This window comes from Prenolepis imparis, unplaced genomic scaffold, assembly GCF_030444845.1.
Source record: "Prenolepis imparis isolate NDT839.2.m4 unplaced genomic scaffold, iyPreImpa1.0 SCAF_7, whole genome shotgun sequence".
In the NCBI taxonomy this organism is placed as follows: Eukaryota; Metazoa; Arthropoda; class Insecta; order Hymenoptera; family Formicidae; genus Prenolepis; species Prenolepis imparis.
Window position 1 is genome coordinate 2,235,779 of NW_028141165.1, and position 23,220 is coordinate 2,258,998.

Here is a 23,220-nt window from a genome sequence, read left to right on the forward strand (position 1 = left end):
TTATATATTTGTATTATATATAATACATCGTATTATATTATATATAATACATCAATCCAAGTCGCGCGCATCAAACAAGACATTAAAATTTATCAGTTTTCTTGAAAGAATACATATCATTCGCTTTTGTAGCTTTCAGTGTTTAAAATTTGGACATTTTGATGCAACGTACGTCGATTTTCTCTTTTCTACAACTTTGTTCACACTCATTAGTTAAAATCTCGAATGCCTTCTTTTTTTTTAAATTCCATATTTAAAGAAACAGAGTCACTTAAATTTCGATTAATCAGTATTTATGAAATTAGCTCTATAAATTTGCAGAATCGCTCATTATTTGATTTGAACTAATCCATTAATTACAATAATAAATAAACATAATTACTTATATATTGAAGTTTCAAAGATTATATTTGTAAATCGTATTCATAAATTTAACTTATACATTTCTTTTGTAGTATCGTTATTTAGTTTTAGAACAATAAAAAAGATTCGAAGAATTAATATAGTAAAAGAATCTTAATATTAGATTATTGGTAGAAATTAACGTGTATTCGATAAAATGTATGTCAACGATCAATAGTATAATGTATACTATTAGAAATTTATTTAAAAACGTCACCGACAAATAAATAGGTGCGCTATTGAAACAAAAAGATCCTTTAGTTAGTTAATATAATAAAATGTAAGAAATTCAGCGATTAATTGTTAAACGAAACCGAGTACTTTTTTTACATGCAAGTATATTTCACAGAAATTCTAATATCGAACCGTACAATAATCTTCCCCATGTATATATGTTAAAAGAACAAGATTACTCGAGATAAATAATAGATACCTTAAAAACGATATAGTTGGATAAATTATATAGTTTGATAAACTCGTCGTTACAGAGCTTGATTTTGATTCTTAAATCGCCGGTAAACTCTCTACACTTGTATATCGTACAACGTGCTAATGCTAGAGGCACCCTAAGAGCTGAGATTTCACAAAAAGTAATCAAGAAAAGGTCCAGTGTGATACACGAAGCTTATTGATAAACTATTTACACGTATATTACACTTGATCTTCGCTATATACATTCGAAAATCTCAGGAGAACATTACTGATAATTAAAAAAAAATAAGTGGAATGGAATAGTCCTACGTTTCTTTGTAACGTACAGTTTCGATTAACATAAGAGTGCGACTGACAAGAAAATATTTATAGCGACTATTATATACTCTCGTGCTGTTGATGTCGACAAATCTATTTGGCATTAGAGAGAGAGGCCGGGAAATCTCTTTACGAATTTTTCATGTTATATTTTGTAGTACATACTATTAATTATTTATTGCAATATTTCCGCGTTTCGTTCAAGGGCTAAGTGTCCCATGCGTTTCTACGAGAAAATCTTATTCCTCATTGCACACATAATTTTACATAATGAAACTTGTTGTATTATGCTGGTGTAATTTACCGTTGGTGTCTCGTCAAGTGGGGTAAACTCTATAGACATAGTGCATCGATCAATCATATAATCTATCTGTACACTCACAACACAGTTCAAATACACAATAATATTAACATATTTAATATTGGACTGATAGAAACGAGGGGAAGGAGGGGGAGGAGAAGAGCAGAAAAAGGGGAGAGAGATGTTAATAGATAATTAAAATCGCAACGACATCCAGGATGAAAAATGATGAGAAGGAAAAATTTCCACCCGATAACAAACAATTGTCTCTCTGATCGCTTTCAAAGCGATATGGAAAGAGCGTATAATCTGCTGCTAGTGTTGGTTTGTTGTCGATTAACTTTAACCAATACTAGCGACAGAGTTTAACGATCGGTTAGAAAATTATCGCTCGTGGACATTTATGCGAAGGAGAAAAAACAGATAACGCTGCGACGCGTTTCTCAGAAATTTTATTTTCGCATAATCCATGAAAAAGAGAAATCATTTCACCATAATTCTCATATATTCCATTTCATTCAGTCACTATTTATATACGATAAAAGTATTACAGTAATTTGCTATGTACGAATTAATCTTTATAGCCACTTCCATATCAGATCTGAATCGTAGGCTCGTTATACTATAGGACCCCGGATGTCAGCTCTGATTTGAAAACAACTTCTTTCTCTTCTCTCTATATAAGTCCATATTAAATATATTTTACAATAATATTATCATTGTACATGAACAACGTATGCTCTACACCTTGCGTTGCTTATCGCTAATTAACCAGCGCAAAAGAAAAATTTTCATTATGTTTGATGAGTGGAATCAAATTAAAAATATACGCATATATATATATATATATATATATATATATATATATATATATAAAAATACACATGGTACACACACATATACTATAAATATTTTCACCAATGAAAATAAACCTGGCTAGATTAACTTTACACAATTCGACATTCGTATTAAAATAGAATAATTATAATAATAACGTGGAAGAGAATAGCGATGACTTGAACAGCAAAGATCTAAAAGACAACGTTTAAAACTCGCCTAAAGCATGAAAACTTTAGAGATCAAGTTGCACTGACGAAACTTACAGCTAAAATAATACACGATTTGTGGTTGTCTCTTCCTACATTATTATTACTTGATATATATAATATAGGCAGAGAGATAAATTGATTTAATTTCAATTTAGCTCTAATTTACGCCAGTACAATAGACTCTACGACGTTTTTCTTAAATATCTTTATCATGCAAAATTAAAACAAAACTCTAAATGCGCTGATTGAAGCAACGATCGACAAGAAGGTGTTAATTAGTTAAAATAGACGAGGGGGACTGGATTTGTGTGACCCCAATATGTGCGCCGCCTTGGTACCTCCTATAGGAAAACAAATTTCTTGTTAATAAATATTATTAATAATATAAATTATAATAATATATAAATATTATTAATAATATTTACAATATAATAATATTTATAATGTAATTTCTTATTAATAAATTTTTTTTGTAATTTTATTATAGACTATTTCGGAAAGAAATCTCGACTAGTCGCGGCTATAAAATAAAATATATATATATATAGTAATGGAATAAATTAATTACTTACATAAAAGTAGTGGTAAAACAGGCGAAGGGAGGTTATTCCTTATTTTCCTCGGTAGTAACAGTGTTGGAGGGATTTTGGGAATCCGACGAGGATAAAGGTGGCGCTTCCGCTGCTGTGTCCGTCGCATCTTGACTCGAGTCCGAGCTATCTTTTACCTCCTCTTGCTTCTTTTCTTCGCTGGGAGAGGTGCTCTTAGCTTCATCCAAGTTCTCAGCCTCCTCCGTTACCTTCTCGTCCTTGGAATTGGCCTCGGACGTTTTCTCAGCGTCTTTACTGTCTTTACTGTCCGCGGCCTCTGCATTTTTGTCTTCGTTCTGTATCGCCTTGCTGTCTTTTTCATCCTTCCCCTCGTCCTTTTCCTCGTCTACTTCCATCTTTGTAGATTCCTTTTCCGTGTGCTTTCCGCTTTTGTTGTTGGACGTTTCCTCGTCGGTGTTGTTTTCATTATTCTTCTCTTGTCTCTTGGGACGTCCACGTCCGCGGGGACCGCCACCCTTTGTCGATGTTTCCCTCTTCTCCTTTTTGGGAGGCGATGGCACTGGCGTTGTCGAAGTTAGGCCTCTGGCTGAACTGCGGGTGCGTCTTCTGCCTTCCACTTCACCGCCGGATTTGTTCATGCCCTGTAATAATTAATTAAAATGAAGATAAATACAATTTAAGATGATATCAAATGGTTTTCATCGGAAAGCATAACGATAAAAGCCGTCCGCGGTTTGCAAAATATATTAATTATATTTCGTATTTCGTATATACGGATGTTAGATATAATTATATTTAATCTCAATTAACATTTATGGAATCAGCTTTTCACTGTGATAGATACATGCATTTTCCAAGTTCTTATTACAGCATGAAAAAAAGATTTGTAATTGGCGCCTACGCAGCGAGTGGTTCCCCACTGTGCGAGGACGCTTATTTCCCTCCACGTTGCCCCTTCTCCGATCGACTCCCCACTCCCTCTTTATGCACTCACGTAGGCAGCGGCGGCAGCAGCAGCAGCAGCAGGCAGAGTCGACGACGAGAGGCTATAAAACGGAGGGAAATAAACGGGTAGGAGCGGAAGGGGACGAGGACCTTGACCGTCGGGACCTCGACGGAGATTTTTGGATAAATACAATAAGCCGGCCTCTCTGTCCGATACATATATACGATGCTACGAGTTTTTTCCTGTTTCAGATTACCGTGCGATTCCTCGCGAGACGCACCTTTAAGATTGCCTCGCCCTCCTGGGCGGTCCTTTCGAGAGTGGAGAGTCTCTTGGTGCCGCTTCGTTTGTTTTTCGTCGGGGTCGGTTTCTCCTCCGTCGACTGTTCCTGCAAAATCACCGAACTTCCTGTATTCGCTCGCTCTTTCATACGCTTGCACGTTACAACGCACAACCACATACATACATCCATGATTCATATGTGTTACGTATATATACCTAACACGGAGAAAAGCCTGTTACGCAGTCGCGCACGTCTCGAGATTATTCTAGAGTCAAGAGAGTCGCGGCGGTGTAGAGACACAGAAATGAGCGAACAACGCGGTACAACCGATATAATTACGACGCTCGCGTTGATAAGATTATGAACGGGGACCGTTGAACCGTGTCTCTCTACGTCGCGTTCAAGTTTCCCGCCATTTTGCCCGTTCGCATCGTTTCCGACGTCTACGCCTCGCGCGCGACTCCCACCGGCCTGGGTCGTCGAGGACGGCGCTTCGCCGCCCGAGACGTGGACCGCGACGCCGGCGACCGCGGTCGCGCGATCCCGGCCACGTTCCTGGCGCGACGCCGCCGCGATTTCCCGCCTTTTTGCGCGCGGGGCGCCGATCATACGGCGTGCTGGCCGGAGGCTAGAGAGAGACGGACGGATGGAACGAGAGTAGCGAACGCGAAACGATATGTATCCGAGAGCTCGCGCGAGTAAGGAAACATCCACCATCTTTGCCGACGACGCGGAGATACGAGGATATGCGTACAAGTGCGTACGTATGTGTACCTACGGCGCAGCTACGGAGAGATCCTCCGGGCGGCCGGTGACGGCGCGGAGGCGAGCGGCGCCGTAGCTCGACGCGCGACACCACCGCATGGTGGACGTTGACGACGACGACGACGATCACGGACCTCCTGGTTAGGTCGTCGACGTCGTCCGGAATCCGCGCCAACGTCGGAGTCGGAGCGTCGTCGCGGAAAAGAGGAAGAGGGGGGCGGGGGAAGGGGGAGGGTTGCCTCCGCCGCACACACGCCGCGTTCACGGCATGAAAACTCGGCTTGACGAAGACGTTCCTGACGTGCCCGCCGGCATGTCGCTTACCTTGGACGTATCCTCGACGTTGTTGTCGTTCTTGGTCTCCGTCTTGGCGTCGGACATCTCTTCGCGTGCGAATCACTCAAAAACACTGGGAAATCCACGGTTCCACGGCGAGAATTCACGCTACGCCCGGTCGCACTGTTTATACGATGAAGAAAGATGGCGGTTAGCGTGGGTCACGTGACACCTCGTCAAACCTCAGAGCGGGAGTTCGGCGCGCCGCCCGGCGCCGGCGCAGAGAACTACGCGCGTAGCGACATATGCGAGCGAAAATTCTTCTTCTTTTCATTCTTTCTCCTTTTTCTTTTTCTTTTCTCTCATCGACATTTTTATTCATTACCGAGAAAAAGATCTCTTTATCGGAACGTCATCAATAAGGTGACGCGATATACTATACATGTGTATCGTGCGAAATAAAAGTAACACGAGTTACATATAGGATTATCTGACGTTAAAAATTCTCTCTCTCTCTCTCTCTCTCTCTTTGATGTTTTCTGCAATAATAATTAAAAATACAAGTATGCGAGAGTAATAATATATCATATTATATATTATATAATATATAATATATTATATAATTATTATATATAATTATATTATATACTATATATTATTATATTTGTAATATTAATCACAGAGAAATTAATATATCGGTATAATTTTGTAATAAGTCAAACTTTGATGAAGATGCCGATTATTCTGTTGTGCTTTTACATCAGTTTTAGAAGCGGTAATTTCAAAAATTATCTTTACATCTGTATTAAATTGAGTTACGCACGCGCGTACTTACCCGATTTAAAAATTGTTTTTACACTTAGTATATTTGTGTATTGTGCAGTCACAAACACATTTAGTCGATAATTTATAAAATTATGTGAGATTAAGATTTTTAATTATATATGCTGCTTTGAAACGGAGATGAAATTCTCTTTTATGCTTATTTACACGAGAGTTCATTTTATGAAAGAAAAACGTATTATTGTATGTATATAAAAATCGTACATTATAAATATATATATATATATATATATATATATATATGTATTGCAGCACAAATTAAATAATAAAAATGTGCAAAGTACGTTTGTAGCTTAGAATCTAAATAAAAGAAAAAGTCAGATAAATATGTAACATTTCTCTAATAATTGATGCATCTGATATATCAAATCCGATTCTTATATGCATAATATATACTTTAGATTTGTTAATTTTACCTTCTCACAAAGTTGGAAATTATCAGAAAGTATATTCCGTCATTTCTTAGTGTTCTTAATCTGTCGATTTAAAAAGCTAATGAGTTGGCATTCTTCGAAACCAAAATCTTGCCCTAAAATCATCGCTGCATGTCAAAAAAGCTGGAGCGGTTGGTGAGTGCACAATTAATCTCACAGGACCGTTATGACCCAAAGATAATAGTTGCTTTCTCGATGCATTACGAGAATTCCAGGCGCACAATGAAGTCGTGGCTTCGTCGGGAAACATTACGTAATCCTCGGTATGATTAAAGATAGCCTGTGCCTTGTGTTCCTGTTTACCTGTTGAAAAAAAAATAGTTGCATAATATTCATCATGTAATATTGTAATGTTAACGTGGCACACCGCACCAAATATATATTCCACGTATGTCTGTAACCTTTCATAGATTTTTACCTGTAGTTCCAGCACCTGTATACGCTATTAAACATCTGCTAGTAGACAATTCCCACAACTTTATCAAGGAATCTTTTCCTGAGGACAGTAAATACTGGAAAATTCAAAATTACATGATTACTCGGTACAACAATTTGGAAATATAGATAAATAAATGCAAATGTTTCCTCTGCAATTTTTACAATGTATCTTAAATTTTGCGCAATGTTACTTGCATCAGAATTACTTATACCTTGCCGTTCCTAGTGAAGGTCACCGAGCATACTTCGTAACCGTCGTGCGCTTTCACGAAGGTGTTTATACATCGATTCGACACACCGTCCCAGAGTTTGATGCTACCATCCTTTCCAGCCGACGCATAAGTCTTTGCATCTGGTGAGTATTTGATGCTGGTTATCCCAGCCGTATGTTGGTGACTCGGTATGCTACACACAAAGCACTGTGCAGTATTCACATCGTACAACCTAACTATTGGATGATTAGTTCCGACTATGAGAAAATCTCCAGTGGGATGAAAGGAGAGACAACGAATTTGATCGGCATCCGTAATGGTTCTGAACGCCTTCTTGACACTGGCTTTACTAAAATCGAACAGTTTTACAGAGAAGTCGCGGCTACCGGACACAAGTATAGGTTCCCTGGGATGAAATTCCAAACACGTCACTTCCTCCAAATGATCGTACAATGTTCGTATCACAGGATGACCTCCGGTCTGATCTCCGGGTGCCATCTCGTCCGGTGCGGACTTTGCAAGCATTCTGTCTACATCCAAGATTTTTATCGAAGCGTCCACAGAACCGGTGGCTATCAACTGCCCGTCTGCCGAGAAGGATCCTGCCCTACAATTGCCTTTATGAGACGTGACGTATGCAGTTTCATACTGTGCCGGTTCTGGGGCCTGTGTCTGGGTCTCCGTTTCAAATTCCAAGTCTAAACCAGGTCCTAAAGTATTATCGAAGCTCGACGCGAACGTGGACAGGTTGTTGCTGTTATCCTTCTTGGCGCGATCCGGTTCGTGGGAGGCGCCGATCAACATTAAATGAAGCAACCGATCCGAGGGTGGACACGGGGGTTCCGCTTGTATCATGTTGGACAGTTGCACGGCTAACGTCTGATGGCCATCGTAGAACAACTGACTGAAATATTCAACGTGACTTACTCAACCCGTTGCCTCTAACGCTTTTGCTATCGGTCGTTGAACAAGTTATCATTGCAAATCGAAATGTCGCGACATCCGATGTAAAATTAACGTAAAGATTGCAACTGACATTACTGACGAAGATGCTGAAAATTGAACCGGGAAACCGCGTGCGAAAGGGACGATTATACGCAACCTGATCATCAGCCTGTAGAGCAGTTCCCTGCTCTTTATCATGTTCTTCGGGTCCACCTCGGGTTCCTTCATCGCCCCCTGGCTCGCCGCGTTTCCCGATGGTGACTGAATGTTGCCGGCTTTTGAGAAACTGTCGTAAGAAAACCACAAACCGCACTCCCTCGTCAATCGATGAATCCCCGGCCTCTTTGCAGGTTATGTCGCGTTGTTGTCAGTGACCCACTTGATGACGTAATCGTCACCCACTCTTTCACCGCGCGATCTGATTGGCGGGCTCGGCGGTTCCAGTGGCAGCGGCCAATCGGCGCGCGCCGATGATGACGGCGGGAGTTCCACGTGACACCATCGCGAAACATGTCAGAATGGCCGAGACGGACGACGATCCAAGGGGGTTGAGCGGAATCAACCCCGAACGTGAAGACTCGCGCTGCAAAATCGACCCGTCAAAATCCAATAACGTTCTGCGAGAGAAGGTTTCGTTCACATTGAAGAAGAAGAAAGACAGGGAGATCTTCGTGGCCAATAACACTTCTCTCAAGGTATCTCGCCTCCTTGGAAATCATAACCTTCAAAACGCGTTGCGTTCAAAACAAAACGATTTTTGACAAACATATATATATATATATATATATATCTGAAAACTGATAACTTTCACGAAGTACTCTTGGAAGAGGCTCTTCTAAAGATACGAAAGAGAAAATCATCTCTTGTACATATTTGTCATTCGGGACAAACACGTGCTCGCTTTGAAACTTTATTACTTTTTTTATAAACTTTGTTACCTTTCCTGAAATATGACATTTATTTTGAAGGCATATTTGTACAAGTGCGAAAAACTCTTGGACAAAGGCGCATCAGAGCTGATCATCCATGGTATTAAATCCACTGTGTTTAAAGCAGTTAACTTGGCCTTGCAATTAAAGGAAATTCATCATGGAACTTTAGATCTTGATGTAAAAACTTCTACCATAGAGCTAGAGGGTATGTATTTTTTTCCTGTATACATGTTTATGCGAAGATCGATACAGAGTTTTAATTATGTCCATTGTTAGCAGATGAAATAGGGACAGCGAACGACGACACGGAAGGCAAGAAACGAAACTCTTGTATACGCATACGTGTTGTTAGAAAATTGCCATTTGCTGCGCTGAGATTTGTGCATACAAAGACAAACTGATACCGACTCTACAAAACGATGAGTTTGAGTTTTAATTATACTATGCGGATATTACTATATCCTAATTTACTATAACGATACAGCAGGTGTAAAGTTATATAATTTTTTTTACGATGATCTTTTCTTTGAATGAACTTGTTCACTGGTTGGGCTTGACAATCTTTGAGATATGGATCAACTTGGTTGCATTAACATTCTTCACTGTGTTGTTAGCTTTAAAATTAGATGATAATTATTTTTCGGGCGCGTCAGGATGGTGGGAAGTATTTTCGCCCCTTTTTATAGCCGATGGTCTGAATACGTATTTTTGCGCAATCATACTTATAAGAATGTACATGGAGGGAATGATCAAAGTGGGTATTTTACGAGCATTATGGAGTCTGATATCGTTACTTTTGGTCTTTGTATTTAAGTATCTCTTGTGTAAAAAACTCTCTGGACAAAGCACGTTGGAGTACTCGGAAGTTTTGAGTCCTGTATTCATTCTCCTGCAACTGATTGCAGTCAGAGCCTGTCAACTACATTAAGGGAAGTAAAAAATTTTCTTCTATGTAAGATAGTGCTTCCACAAGCACAAAGCATCTGCAATATATAATAACATTATCATGTACTAAATCTGTATATATCACATTTTATCACAGATTCATTAGCTAGATAAAGTTATTTAAAAAATATTTTATCTGTATATGTCACTTTATATTTTTATCCTGTCTATTTAATATTACACAAGATGATTTGATTTTGGATAAAGATATGTATTACATGGTGTAGAAATTTAATAGATTCTTCTCGCGGATTTTTTTAAAGGCAATAAGTATAAGAAGATAAAATAAGTATAAATGATACAGGAATATTAATAGGGTGCAGTAATATATATTGATGAATAATATATTTTATTCCATAAATATTTTAAACATATATATTGTATGTAATGCTTGATTAATCGTGACTCTAGTAATTAGTATTAGTTTTTACATCTATTAATATAAACTTAATTTTTGTAATGTATTATGTTGATTCCCAGGATGCAGATATAACAAATACATATTTTTTCTAAATAGGAAATAATTTCTTTTATTATATTATTATCTTAATTAATCTATATTATTAAATATTATAGAATAAATACTAATTGTAAGTTAAATATTAAATACTAATTAAAGAAATATCATATAAATTTTACCATAATTTTTGAATTAAAAGATTGCATGTTTTGCATTTATTTAAGATGTTTGGAAAAAATAAGTATTAGTTTTTATATACTCGTTTCTCCCCCATCCCCAAGTCGTTTATTAGATATCGATTTTCAAAAGCTGTTGCCCTGTGATTATAAGGCAAGATTTACCTTGTATAATAAAAAGTTCAATATGTAATATATTATCAAACTATTTTTATCCTCTTTGTCTATGTTCCCCGGAATATTCTTTTATGCCGCATAGTTGTGGAATTTATAATTCTTAGGAAACATCGATAAAACTAAGACAGAAGTTCCCCTTTACAAAAATAACAAGGCTGGTATGAATCATAACATAACGTAGACCGATAAATTTAACGCTGCTCCATTTAAACTCTAAAGATAAACAACTGACCAGCAGGCCAGGTGCTTTATGTGGGCATGTGTGCGCGCCTCCCCTTCCAACCCTCTCTTCAACTAAGATCAATAATCCTAACTGAAGGGAGACAGTGGCTGCTGTATTCAGTGAGAAGGGGTGCGTGAATCAAGCCATTCTATAGGTAAAGCCTGTTGCTGCTACTCACATTTCGCCAACGTCATCCCGCGGAACGTCGTCGTGCTATATCAAAAGAATACGGCAACAATATTAAACGTCTGCCTATGTAAGACTTGATTAACTGACCCTACAAGATTCAGTGATGTGCTGTGGACACAACAAATCGAGGGATTATGGATAGGCTGGCTAACTGGACTCGTGGTCAGTTTTTTCCCACATTACTTCTCAATTTTTAATACACAGAATTCACTATATATATGTATATATAAAATATATCTATATATATGTGTATATATAGAATGACACTATCATTGTTGTATATGTCAAACGCGCGATCGGACTTTCAATACTGAGAAATCATTATATATAGCGCGCAAAATTTCTCGCGTAGCATATCATGTCTCGAGCTTAGAAAGTTGAACTTATATTTAAACAATTTGTTTTGTTACACATATAGAAAAATATGACAACTAACGAAATAAATTGTATTTTGTTTCGTTTTATATAGTATGTAAACATAAACCTTATATTTTAATATTATATATTTATATCATGTATGTATTATGTATGCATGTATATATACGCGTTTCTCACTCGAGCGTTCTGTTTATTAATTAGGTGTAAACGTGACGCCTGTCCCCGGGCAAAGTTGTGTGTCAAACTCGTCGAACTCTGGACTCCTAGACAAATCACTGGTCACTGCTCCGTCGTGGAGTTCGGTACAACAAGACTTAAGATGGATGTTCCTACTTCACACGTACGGTTTTGCATGCCTCTTCTTCGTACTTGGGTTTTATACCTTCTTCTCTATTCTAAATTTAAGGTACGTACGTTTATATGCGCATTATTTATCGACAATATTAGCAAAAGTTTAATTAGTTTGAGTACCTCAAGATTGTTTCTTTTTTTTTAATGTAGATCTCTCATATCAAGCCGGCCGTTCATGTCCACGATTAATGTATTCCTATGTTTACTCGGAGCGTCGCGAGCCGCCTGCCTGTTCATAGATCCATACAATCTAAAGGAGACGATGCCGAAGGTCATCGGATCGACCATATGGGACATTGGATATCCATGCATCACGTCTGCCTTCTGCCTCATACAATTAGCTTTCCTGCAACTGACAAAGGTGTGCTTATATCAACAAATATTCAGTTATTAATATATTATATAGAATACAACATTGCTATTACAAACCTCTCACATAGAACACTTTACAACAGCTAAAATTCGGTCCGGAGAAGATACAGAAGGAATCCTGCCTCAGTCTCATTATAACGGCGCACTTCTTCTTCATAATCGCCAGCGACATCACTCTGTCCTCCCATAACTGCTACATGGCGAAATACGTGGTCCAAGCGGCGTTTCTCGTTTGGAGCATCCTCCTGTATCTCGCCTTCCTGCACGCGGCTTACAAGGTCGATCATCTGCTTCGTACCATGCCGAACAGCATGTTGACACGGGACAATTCCAACGCGCATCAGAAAGGTCTGTCGTTTGACTCTTCGACCTGTGTATCTCAATTTTAACATATTTTCAAAAAATACCTTTGTCTTCATCAGCTGAATCAATCTCTTCTTCGTGATTTAGGTATCATGCAGCTTGCGATATTGGCGCCGTATAGCAATTTGGCGACCTCAGTCGCCGCCGCGCTGGTCCCTACCTTGCTTGGTCCCAAGATGATGAAGAGCCTGGAGGAATGCGAACCTGCGAACGCGGGTAAAAGTGCGGAAGAGGAGGCCGCGGAAGAAGGTAATACTGACTTTATTGTGAATCTCTCTTTCTCCAGGATGTGAGAGTGAATCCGGACTGAGAGATGTCTGATTTCAGAATCGCGGATCACGGCCAAGGTGTGCAAGGTGGAGGAGTCGACGCGGAAGGAAGCGAATCGCGTCACGATCGTATCCACGTGCGCCGTACAATCACCGTCACAGGAACAGAAATCGGCGGTACCGGAGGTCTATGTGAGACCGCCCACTCCAACTCCGTCGATCGCTAATCTGCCGATTATAACCGTGTCCAGTCCGAGTCGCAGAAGCTCCATGGCCAGCCGTCGAGGAAGCGACACGTCCAACAAATCGTCGCGTAGAAATTCCGAGTGTAGCGTCAGATTCATAAATGAGGATGACATGTCCCCGATCTCGGAAGGCAGACGCATGACGGAAGGTAGCCCCAGACATTTCCCGAGGATGCGAGGTGGAGACGAGCCCCTCGAGAGAAGTCGCTCCCCCGACAACGCGTCGCGACGTAATTCGGAGAATATCACGCCCATGGGCAGCACCAGGGAACTGAGACGTTGCTCGGATTTCACTCACGAGAAGAACCGCGGCTCGCAGTTCGCGACTAAGCTCAGGAGGAACAGCGACTTTGGTAATCGGACACCTAAAAGGATGTTACCGCTTGAAAATGAACATGGTAGATTGCCTAAAGTTCTGGATCTCAGCCCTGTGGGTAAATATCACGTGTAAAGTACTAGATTCATCGTCTACTTTGGATCTTGTTTGAGATCTTAATCTTGATGTATATTTTCTTTTATCTACATATTGTTTAACAATATTTCAGGTTCAAGACGTAATTCCGATATTGGTAGCAGCATCGCATCGCCTCGACCTGAATCGCGTAGAAACTCCGAGAGCTGCTATCGACGTAATTCCGAGTTCGTTCATATTAAGCCGTTAATTATAAATCGTCGAAGTAGCGATATCAGCATCAGAACCTTGGACAGGAGTCCGACGCACTTTCAGAGTATAGTACCTGTAAAGATGGAGACGCAGGAGAAGTCTGAATCAGATTCGGATCAACCTGATTGCAGCGAGAAGGCGGCGCTGATGAAGGATAACTCAAAGACCAAAGACGAGGAGACGAAAAAGAGCAAGAAGAATCTGTCATGGAATGAAAAAAATATCGAAGACCCGGAGAATATCACGGCTGAGACTAATTTGCTTCCGGAGACGCCTACCGAAGCAAGAGTTATGGTACGGCTTATTATCATCTCACTGAATCTCTATGGAAAGCAAAACATGCATGATGTTCTTCTAGAATCTTTGTCGACTGATTCTCTACAACAAAATAATAATACGCACGTTATTTGCAGGGCACGGATTTTACTCTCCACTCGATACTGAATCACATCGCGTATGTGAATCGGACAAAATCCGACACGCCGTTGCATATACCGGAAGCGGACACCGCGGCTGCCAGGAAATCTCAGGTGCGAAGAGTATTGAACGTCACGCGCGCCACTGCGATTCTAGGAATTCTTCTTTGCATCACGGACGCCTTTCGTATTTTTGGACCATACGGTATTTATAATATAATTATAGAATATATACACAATAAAAGTAAAAAAAAGAAACATTTTACCGATATGATTCTTTTAAAGATAATGTGTTTGTACGAGTAAAAAATAATGTAATTAATTTTGTTCTCAAGGACTCTTCGCTGAAACTGTACAATACGGTGCAGAACCGGCACCGATGCAATTTCCCAAACCGTGGCCGTGGCTGTTGTACCAAACGATATCAAGAGCATTTGAACTTGTGATGGGCTGCGCCATGGCGAGTATAACTAAACAGCCGTCAGTAAGTCCGCGACATCAATATCTGAGTAGTTATCCTAATTATTCTCCGCGCCTAAAGCGGGGAAATAATCCTTACATATAAAGCAATAGGCTATTCAGTCGTAACTCAAAGAATGAAGATGCCAAACGACAATTCTTTTCGTTTAGTTTGCCAGATTTTAATATCATTCCTTTACGCGACGATTAATATATTTTGTGATGTGATTCCTTGATTATTTTAAATAATCAAATTTTATGTACATATATATATATACATGTTTTATATATATAAAATTTGTATATATATTATATGTACATTACACAAACATTACACGCACATACACAAATATATCATATATACCTCGATGACCACGTTACGTTTACATTCATTATTCTCTTTACAATAATTATTCTCTTTATGATCGTTTTAAGATCGTGAATATTTTTAATCGAAAAGAATTGTGTTATTTAACGATACTCTTATTTTCACACAGATAGTCATAATCATGAATTGGTAGCAATTTCTATCAAAGATCGTGCAAAGGAATTGATACCAATACATGAGACGAGACAGACAGTCTCGTAAAATGTGCTAAAAATATAGCAATAGACCAGATATAACATTTTATAAACACGAGATATGTGTTTAGACAACATCTAATAGCTGGTGCAATAGTAATATTTCTAAAATCCACTTCTCATCGTGCAAAGTGTTCATTTGAGGCACGTATATATCGCAAAAACAGATATCTATTTTTTACATTAGATTAGTTTCCCGATGAATTAGTTTAATGATTTTTACTGTGTTCTTTGCAGAAAGATACGCATACATATAAATACATATATACATATATATTTTTTCTGCTGTTGAAATATATATCATTTTTTAAACTCATATATATAATTCATGGGAAATATTTTCGAAACAAAATAAAAAAAGAATAGAAAAAAAAGAAACAGACTGTGTGTATATATATAAACAAAAATGTTAAAAAATAATCGATGACTTTTACGGATAACACATAAAAAAAAAATGCGTTTTTACTATGTGTCAACCGCACCAATGCTTAGAAGTACGAATCCAAATTCTCAAAGTGCCCTATTACTGAATGTTCAACAAAATTACTACAATGATTAAATAACATAGATGACTTATTATCTGCAAGTGGAATTTGTAACAGTGTTGTGATCCTACATGTGATACCATATTTATGTGTTTAGAATAGGAGGCCATTTTACGCTTATGTAAGCTTATAAATAACACTATATTCCGTGAGATAAAAGACTGTAAAAGTGAATTTACGATTAAAAAAGAAACAGAGCTATATCATAGAATTTTATTGTAATTGTGTTCATTTTATTTTGCTTTCTACTAGGATAAACTAGGTACTATTTTATTTCCAAAAAGTGCGCGCGCGTGCATTGAAGATATTTATTTATATATATTTTAATTTATAATTTTAGGTAATAAACATATATATTTTTTGTAAAAATTTGCGGCTAAAGTTATTTTCTTTTCAATATGTGGTATTGTATATATCACTATATTTTGCTCATTGTGTACAAATATTTAGACATTTTTACATATTTTTTTCTTTACAAATATATATATCCAATATATCAATTTTCTATTTATATATCATTCCGTTATAATCTTACCGTAGAAAAACCAAATATAGAACAAGTGAGAAATCTAGTAATAATACTTACAGGAGCATAAAAGGTCTCTCAGTAACTATCTGTTTGAAATTTATATAGTATAATAAAAGTAGAGTAATATATCTAAAATATATCATTGATGTTTCATGTGCCAAATACTCGTGTTAACTATTTTAAATGTTTACAAGAGATACAAAGTCTTATTATTCTAACAAGAACTCTTCTACAAAAAAAAAACTATAGACATAGATAAATATTTATATACAATTGGATGTACAATAACAAATAACAAACTATCGTTTTAATCAAATTGATAAGGACTTTGAAATTATAATATATAATCACTATTTTTACTGCAAGATTGTAATGTATATCGCAGCTCCAATAGTTACATATATACATATATATTATATATAAAACAGATATAAGATATATATATTATTAAAGTTTTCACAATAGAGACAACTCTCTATTGTGCATCTAAAAATTAAACAAGTTAATAATTTCTTAACACACGTGACTATTTGGTATATAATTAAATATAGCTACATATATATAATAAAGCTGTGAATTACGATAAATATTATATACTACAGTTTCAATCAAGATCAATTTTGCCATAATTGTTATTAATGAACTATAAAGAATGCATCTTGAAAAACATTCTTGAAATATCACGCCCAAAGGTATAAAAGATATCAGTCTATATCATGTAGCACATATAAAGCACTGACTTTATTCTTAGCAATATAACTTTGACCAAATAAAAAGATGTCGGTTGATTTTTAGATACTTTGTACATCTATGTTTTATGCGTATTAGGAATTTGTCTTGTAGTAGCTTTTAGTCAAAAGTAGAACATAAAATTCGTTATTATTTATATTACTTTATCATACTCTAGTCAAGGTTATCATATTGTTATATTTAAGAAAAAAAAAAAAATATATAATCAACAACTATGTAAAAGGTTTATTGAAGAAAAAAAATTGTGTAGAAATAAAGAGAAAAAAAAAACTTGAACACTGTTTAATATAAATAAAACTCTCTATAGTTGTTAACTTAATTATATATTATATATAATTATTAATTTATAAATAGTTATTAATTTAATATATATATAGTTAACTTATATATATTATTAACCTAATATATATATATATCAATCGAATTTAAAATGAGATTTTTGTAACATTAAAGATTAAGTTAGGAGTATATGGTTTTGGAATAACAAAAATTAGAGATTGTCTTTCTTTTAGCAAAAAGAGGTGTATTGCTGATTGTTTTTTTCACATTATTACATTTTTTTGGCATGCCATTTTCATATCTATTTTAACAATCGTTCAAACATTCTGACAATTATATAATAAAATAATATAACCTTTTCCTGCTAATAATTATTCCATCAAAATCTTTTGTCGAAAAACTTTATGTAATAAACTCAGTGAATTTGCCTTTAATTAAAATTGACATTTAATATAAAAAAAAAAACAAACCGAAAATGATTGATAACAATGTGTCTTACATTTCTACTCACAAAATCGTGATATCATTGTATAATTACAGTTTTATCCATAAACTTCATTTATAATACACATTGTACAGTTCATTATACAGTTGTGTTTTATACATTGATGATTATTTGCTGACTCATCCTTGATAGTCAAAATAATCTATCTCTTTATCAGTTGTTTTTGCAGTTGATGAGGATGGTAGTGATTTTTGACTCTGTTTTACTGGTAACGAAAGAACAGTCCTACAACATATAATAAATTATATAATTGTATTATTTATTAATTCGATTATTACGCATGCAGCGGTTGTAAACACAGATGATCTTACTTTGTGGAATTATTTCCCTTAGAAGCATTAAGTACCGGTCCTGGAACTTTTCTTTGTCCTTTTTCCCGCTGCACCATTTCCAGCAAACTATAACTTGGTAGCCAACACTGCAACGCGATTTATTTGTTACAAAGATATCTCGTGTATAACTGAACTGAATATAATTAAACGAGTTTATACCTTATCTTTCACAGCAGTGGCGACGACATTCCTTTTCGGCTCCTCGTCGTACGCTTGACTCTCGCAGCCAAAATGTTGGCACGATTCGTGAACGAAATGGCGCTTTTCTCTGTTCATAACGTCGAACGAGTAACTTCGAGATTTCTGCTTAGACGTCTTCGCCAATTGGACTAATTCCGTCAGTTTATCGTGGATCATCTGGCAGAAGTGCGGGTCTTTCTTGGCCCATTGTTTCATGTAATCGGTATATCTGGGCATCAACTTTCCGCTCAAGTCAGGATTAACGATCTGCAGTCCCAACGCGAGTCTCCTATTTCTCTCTATTGTCTTGCACTCATCGTTGCACTCGAGGGTCTTTAACTGATTCTGTTTCTTCGCGCCTTGTCCAAAAACTTCCTCCAAATTGACGGAATGCCCGAGCTGCATGTCGGCCATCTTACTGGCTAGTATGTTGCTGGCTATACGTTGATACTCTTGCGCATTATCTACGCAAACACGACTCATAGTCCTGTGTCCGCACTGACATGTAACCTGCGATATAACCAGAGATAGGTATAACGATGTGACGCGAAAGTTCTTAGTAGTTTTTCATCTTTGCATGCTTCTAGTAACTTGATATATGAAGGACAGGTCGCTCTTACCTTAACCATCTCTTTGCAAGGCGTGTCCGGACACTTGCCTTCGTGGCACGGAGCGGCACAGATATGTCCGCACAGCTCCCTCGTAATGATGCAAGGTTGCATGCACTGTTGTCCGGGTCTTTCGCAAGGCCCGGCGTGACACATCGTGATACACTTATGCCGTCCACAAGTCAATGGCTTATAGCACGGCAAACCGCACGAGATCTCCTTCACGTGACACGGCACAGCCTTTCTGAGCTCGTGCTTACCGTGGCACCATCTCTGGGTCAACACACCGCAAGGCGGACACGCGGGCTCGCTGTGACAGTTGTGCAGCACCTCGTGATCGCAGGGATGCTCGCGCGAGCATGGCCGATTGCAAACGGGCCTTCTCGTACCGCACGGTACCGGTGGATAGATTACCTCGGCACCGCACTCGCAGTACAGTTCTTCGAAGCTACTCTGCCAACAAGGCGAACATCTCCCTGTCGACGAGAGGAGAAATTCGTTTTCCCGCTCTGCGATCCGCTTACATGCGTGGATATTAGATTGCAAAGTCAAAACGCGCACTCACCCATGTGACATCTTTCCTGGCACTTGTGCCGACCGCAGCTCAACGTCTTCGAACACGGCAACGGGCAGATGTGCTCGATGTCGATGCAGCACAGTTGATTGCAGTTGTGCTTGCCGCAGGATCGTTTCTTCTTGCAACGCTTCTCGCAGCGCGCGTCGTCGGCTTTACTCGTCAGCTCTTTGCAAGCGATCTCGCGATCCATATTACCACATCGGCACTTGACATCGGTATTCAAATCACAGTCCGGACAGTCGCCGATGTGGCACGGTGCCTTGCAGATGTGTGGATTACCTGCGCGAACGAAAACGCGTATAATTAAGCGCATCTATACGGGAATAAAACGCGCAACTTTTAAGACGCTTCTTACTAGGTTGACCGCATTTCAGACGCTTCGAACAGACTTTGTCGCAGGTGGGCACAGGATCCAAGCAGCTCTCTCTCTTCTCCGTCAACGGCGTTTGACCGCAACAGCACGTCGTGATTCTCTCGGGCGTCAAGGAGCAAGGCTCGCATGCCTCCAGATGGCAGACTTGTTGGCAATAATGTTTCTCGCAGTCCAATGGTTTGTTGCAGATATTATTACAGGAATACGTATCTGTGACATTAGCTCGGCAAGGTACCTCCTGAGTTTTCTTACCACAAAAACAGGCTGAACAAAATAAAAAACCAAAATCATTACAATTATATATTAATTACTGATAAAACTATCTATCCTAATATAATATCTTGGCTTAAAAGTTAAATATATGCTAGAGAATATATGAGAAAATATTACTCTGTCGCACGGTCTCGTCGCAAGGCCCGCACTCTCCCTGATGGCATGTTTTCTGACAAGTGTGCTTGCCGCACGACAGATCTTTCTCGCATATCGAATCGCACTGCAACAGTTGGTGAGCGCTGCATAGCAGCATCTTCGACGTTCTTCCGCAGCCGCAATATTTGGTCACCATCGCCACACACTGCGGACAAGAGCCGGGATGGCAGAGCAGGGTACATTTGTGTGTGCAATTGTTCTTCGACAGATTTCGACCGCAGATCTCGCCGCACGAGTGAGCCACGTCCTTGCGATTCCACTCCGGCATCTTCCTCTTCCCGCAGAAACAGAAATAATCCTCTGGTACGAGAAGACTAATGTCTCGGCAGGCTGGGCACTTCCAACTGTTCTCTGGGGGGGGAAAAAAAACAAAAACGTATAATCACATTTTATGATTTATCGCAATAATATTAACTTCTTACTTACCGCTCTGAGACGATTTTGCCCATTTTTTGATGCATTTTAGGTGCAATACGTGATAACAGTTACTGCAGGACCAAACGTATTCACTTTGCTTGATGTGCTCGTAACAGACTAAACATTCTAATATTCCCCTGTTTAATTGCCCTGTCAATCTTTCCCTTTGACTCGCGTCATCATCTGAAAAGAATAAAATAAAATAATTATTTTATAATTATTAATTTTATAATATAATAATAATTAATTTGTTTGATAGAGAATATATAACCATACCGATTTTAAGTTTATTCTTCAGACCTTTTGCCTGCACACGTGCTGCCTCGTTATCTACCGCTCTATCTCTCCAATTTTCCAAGTTCTTCTCTTTGTGATTCGCTGTCACTTCATTGTTTCTTTTATGCATATACTTTGTAGCAGCTACTGCAGTTTTATTTGCAATCTGTCTACCACCAGGTTCGGACGGTACATCATCCGTATTGTATTTATAATAGTGTTTGTACTTGTAATTGTTGTATTTATAATAGTTAGACGTGTTAGCTTGATCAGTGAATCGCTTAGGTTTACTATTTCGTTGTGTCTCATGGGCTTTCAAGGAGACATTCTCCGAATCATTATCCTCGCCTGTCCCGCCTCCGCTTTTTCCGATATCCGAGGATAAGTCATCCTCCTGAAGTTCTTTAGCAGCCTTATTTTCCTGTCTGTCAAATGTAAATGAGCTACCATATTCGTTTATAGGTGTACGAGCTTTTCCAGCAGCGTGTTGTTCTACAAATGTATCTGCCTGATGTCTTCTATTATAATATTTGCCATTCTGAAATTTATTGTAGTTCCTCCCACCATTCCCACTTCTCTGAGTATCCCTGTAGTTGGATCTTGGAGTATGTCCATCTTGCAAATTCTTTTGCCTATAATTTACATCTCTCCTATTGTCGTAGCGTCTCTCACCTTTGTACCTATTATCCGTAGATACGTAGTACTTGTTGATCGATCTAGGCCTGAAATCCTGTCCGTCGAAGCTATTCCCTCCCGTTGCATTATCGTAGTGATCCTCCTGTTTGTTAAATCTGTCCCTCTTACTCGATTTAACGCTGTTTGGCACGAATTCGTTGGCTGTGGCCTGTAAATTGGAGTTTTGGACTATGGTGGACCGGATAATGTCGCCTTCGGACGAGGTGGGCTTGCCGAGCGTTCTGTTACCCCTGGACCTCGGCTTGTAATTGTCCCGGAAGAAGGGCGCGTTGCGGGACGACGAAGCCGGGACGAAGCCGTTCACGGGATGCGAATTACTCGACGACGAGCTTGGCAGTGTGCGTTCCTGATAAGCGTTTTCTAAAGGCACCATATTAGACGGATGCTGAGGGTCGATTCGATAGAGAGCACCCGCTGCCGGTCTGGGATGGTAGCTCCTCGCCGAGCTCTCGTCCAAGTACGTCCAGGTGTTGTCCGCGGAGTAGGTCGGATCCTCCGTCTGGAACGAGCCGTCCCAGGCGGCCATCGCGATGTTATATGTATGTTGCACAGCGATGCGAAACTTGGCGCAATACGATTGATAACGATGATACAGTTGTTGACGAGGACGATGATGATGATGACGATGACGATGACGATGACGATGTATCGATAAGCACGCGGAACTCCAGTTATCTCTCGGCGAGAAGATTAGCGGAGATCAGCTGATGTGCAATTCGATCGACGTGCGCGCGATTAGAGCGATCAGCTCCGCTCCCCTTCTCGCAAAATAATCCCTGTCCTAACCTAAGGGAGAGGAAATTTTGGCCGCGGAACAAGTAACGCTAGTTTACTACTCGTCGGCATTTTTCTTCGCAACTTTTCATCGACCACGACGAGAAGAACCGTGGAAGCCTACGAGGAGTGCACGACTCAAATTCCGCGAGATTGAGAGAGAGGCGGAGAAAGGGAACCCTCCGTACGGAGGCCTTGCGACAATTCCGACAGTGTTCGCCAAACCGGAGAGAAGGACCAACGATCGAACGAGATCCGCCGATATGATGGCGCCAGATTTGATTCTATTTGGCTGACGCGATTTTTTTTAAGCAATCATAAAATATATTAAAAAAAACAATGTTGCGAAGGGAAAGAATATTTCATCAATTCAATTCGATGTTTCACCTTTATACATACGTTCGACAAGTTTCTTGTTTAAAAAGTAGCTAAAAGAATTATTATTGTAGATTATAAAATATACAGTATAAAAAATATTTATTATTATTATTATTATTTAATTCTTGTATAAAATATAAATAATTGTGATAAAATTAATAATAGACAGATTGAAA

The 23,220-nt window shown here is 38.7% G+C and overlaps 6 protein-coding genes across 11 annotated transcripts; 3 read left to right on the forward strand and 3 right to left on the reverse strand.

Moving 5' to 3' along the window:
* Nucleotides 1–1,887: 1,887 nt before the first annotated feature.
* Nucleotides 1,888–5,716, reverse strand: LOC145938222 (uncharacterized). 4 transcript variants are annotated; one of them, XM_083041705.1, is made up of 4 exons: nucleotides 5,372–5,700; nucleotides 4,280–4,387; nucleotides 3,075–3,694; nucleotides 1,888–2,843 (listed from the first exon to the last, which is right to left on the reverse strand). In XM_083041705.1, exons 1-3 carry the CDS (start codon nucleotides 5,426–5,428, stop codon nucleotides 3,107–3,109), a joined length of 753 nt encoding a protein of 250 aa, XP_082897831.1. In that variant the 5' UTR covers nucleotides 5,429–5,700; the 3' UTR covers nucleotides 1,888–2,843; nucleotides 3,075–3,106. The 4 variants fall into 4 exon arrangements, with proteins under 4 accessions (XP_082897831.1, XP_082897834.1, XP_082897832.1 ...); XM_083041708.1 differs by lacking the exon at nucleotides 5,372–5,700 and adding an exon at nucleotides 5,061–5,085; XM_083041706.1 differs by lacking the exon at nucleotides 5,372–5,700 and adding an exon at nucleotides 4,466–4,496.
* A 774-nt stretch (nucleotides 5,717–6,490) lies between these two features.
* On the reverse strand, nucleotides 6,491–8,566 carry Cstf50 (cleavage stimulation factor subunit 1 Cst50). Its single transcript, XM_083041690.1, has 4 exons — nucleotides 8,353–8,566; nucleotides 7,251–8,154; nucleotides 7,019–7,112; nucleotides 6,491–6,903 (listed from the first exon to the last, which is right to left on the reverse strand). Exons 1-4 carry the CDS (start codon nucleotides 8,421–8,423, stop codon nucleotides 6,659–6,661), a joined length of 1,314 nt encoding a protein of 437 aa, XP_082897816.1. The 5' UTR covers nucleotides 8,424–8,566; the 3' UTR covers nucleotides 6,491–6,658.
* Nucleotides 8,567–8,689: 123 nt separating this feature from the next.
* On the forward strand, nucleotides 8,690–9,546 carry Rpp20 (ribonuclease P protein subunit p20). Of its 2 annotated transcripts, none has more exons than XM_083041709.1 (3): nucleotides 8,690–8,890; nucleotides 9,164–9,332; nucleotides 9,404–9,539. In XM_083041709.1, exons 1-3 carry the CDS (start codon nucleotides 8,714–8,716, stop codon nucleotides 9,526–9,528), a joined length of 471 nt encoding a protein of 156 aa, XP_082897835.1. In that variant the 5' UTR covers nucleotides 8,690–8,713; the 3' UTR covers nucleotides 9,529–9,539. The 2 variants fall into 2 exon arrangements, with proteins under 2 accessions (XP_082897835.1, XP_082897836.1); XM_083041710.1 differs by having other exon boundaries at nucleotides 8,691–8,890; nucleotides 9,407–9,546.
* A 95-nt stretch (nucleotides 9,547–9,641) lies between these two features.
* LOC145938225 (transmembrane protein 203) lies at nucleotides 9,642–10,377 on the forward strand. The gene has a single exon (XM_083041713.1). The coding sequence runs from the start codon at nucleotides 9,642–9,644 to the stop codon at nucleotides 10,053–10,055; it is 414 nt and encodes a 137-aa protein (XP_082897839.1). The 3' UTR covers nucleotides 10,056–10,377.
* Nucleotides 10,378–10,887: 510 nt separating this feature from the next.
* On the forward strand, nucleotides 10,888–17,445 carry LOC145938218 (uncharacterized). 2 transcript variants are annotated; one of them, XM_083041687.1, is made up of 10 exons: nucleotides 10,888–11,043; nucleotides 11,124–11,459; nucleotides 11,877–12,081; nucleotides 12,177–12,387; nucleotides 12,467–12,746; nucleotides 12,849–13,010; nucleotides 13,089–13,709; nucleotides 13,821–14,233; nucleotides 14,353–14,560; nucleotides 14,691–17,445. In XM_083041687.1, exons 2-10 carry the CDS (start codon nucleotides 11,432–11,434, stop codon nucleotides 14,918–14,920), a joined length of 2,358 nt encoding a protein of 785 aa, XP_082897813.1. In that variant the 5' UTR covers nucleotides 10,888–11,043; nucleotides 11,124–11,431; the 3' UTR covers nucleotides 14,921–17,445. The 2 variants fall into 2 exon arrangements, with proteins under 2 accessions (XP_082897813.1, XP_082897815.1); XM_083041689.1 differs by having other exon boundaries at nucleotides 10,906–11,459; nucleotides 12,482–12,746; nucleotides 14,691–17,443.
* Nucleotides 17,446–17,739: 294 nt separating this feature from the next.
* Nucleotides 17,740–23,016, reverse strand: Stc (nuclear transcription factor, X-box binding stc). The gene is made up of 9 exons (XM_083041978.1): nucleotides 21,197–23,016; nucleotides 20,930–21,103; nucleotides 20,465–20,854; nucleotides 20,057–20,338; nucleotides 19,690–19,980; nucleotides 19,137–19,600; nucleotides 18,496–19,026; nucleotides 18,316–18,422; nucleotides 17,740–18,229 (listed from the first exon to the last, which is right to left on the reverse strand). The coding sequence occupies exons 1-9, from the start codon at nucleotides 22,416–22,418 to the stop codon at nucleotides 18,124–18,126; spliced, it is 3,567 nt and encodes a 1,188-aa protein (XP_082898104.1). The 5' UTR covers nucleotides 22,419–23,016; the 3' UTR covers nucleotides 17,740–18,123.
* Nucleotides 23,017–23,220: the final 204 nt, after the last annotated feature.

Excerpts from the sequence above, each read along its gene's own strand:
- LOC145938222 (XM_083041705.1), bottom strand. The coding sequence starts at position 5,428 with ATGTCCGACGCCAAGACGGAGACCAAGAACGACAACAACGTCGAGGAT. Across the intron at positions 4,388-5,371 it reads ACGTCGAGGATACGTCCAAG|GAACAGTCGACGGAGGAGAA; the intron begins GTAAGCGACATG and ends GTGATTTTGCAG. Across the intron at positions 3,695-4,279 it reads AGGGCGAGGCAATCTTAAAG|GGCATGAACAAATCCGGCGG; the intron begins GTGCGTCTCGCG and ends TAATTATTACAG.
- Cstf50 (XM_083041690.1), bottom strand. The coding sequence starts at position 8,423 with ATGAAGGAACCCGAGGTGGACCCGAAGAACATGATAAAGAGCAGGGAA. Across the intron at positions 8,155-8,352 it reads CTCTACAGGCTGATGATCAG|TCAGTTGTTCTACGATGGCC; the intron begins GTTGCGTATAAT and ends TGAATATTTCAG. Across the intron at positions 7,113-7,250 it reads CCTTCACTAGGAACGGCAAG|TATTTACTGTCCTCAGGAAA; the intron begins GTATAAGTAATT and ends TGAATTTTCCAG.
- Rpp20 (XM_083041709.1), top strand. The coding sequence starts at position 8,714 with ATGGCCGAGACGGACGACGATCCAAGGGGGTTGAGCGGAATCAACCCC. Across the intron at positions 8,891-9,163 it reads CCAATAACACTTCTCTCAAG|GCATATTTGTACAAGTGCGA; the intron begins GTATCTCGCCTC and ends TTTATTTTGAAG. Across the intron at positions 9,333-9,403 it reads TTCTACCATAGAGCTAGAGG|CAGATGAAATAGGGACAGCG; the intron begins GTATGTATTTTT and ends GTCCATTGTTAG.
- LOC145938225 (XM_083041713.1), top strand. The coding sequence starts at position 9,642 with ATGATCTTTTCTTTGAATGAACTTGTTCACTGGTTGGGCTTGACAATC.
- LOC145938218 (XM_083041687.1), top strand. The coding sequence starts at position 11,432 with ATGGATAGGCTGGCTAACTGGACTCGTG. Across the intron at positions 12,747-12,848 it reads TTCCAACGCGCATCAGAAAG|GTATCATGCAGCTTGCGATA; the intron begins GTCTGTCGTTTG and ends TTCGTGATTTAG. Across the intron at positions 13,011-13,088 it reads AGAGGAGGCCGCGGAAGAAG|AATCGCGGATCACGGCCAAG; the intron begins GTAATACTGACT and ends GTCTGATTTCAG.
- Stc (XM_083041978.1), bottom strand. The coding sequence starts at position 22,418 with ATGGCCGCCTGGGACGGCTCGTTCCAGACGGAGGATCCGACCTACTCC. Across the intron at positions 20,855-20,929 it reads GGCAAAATCGTCTCAGAGCG|AGAACAGTTGGAAGTGCCCA; the intron begins GTAAGTAAGAAG and ends TTCCCCCCCCAG. Across the intron at positions 19,981-20,056 it reads TCTGAAATGCGGTCAACCTA|GTAATCCACACATCTGCAAG; the intron begins GTAAGAAGCGTC and ends TCGTTCGCGCAG.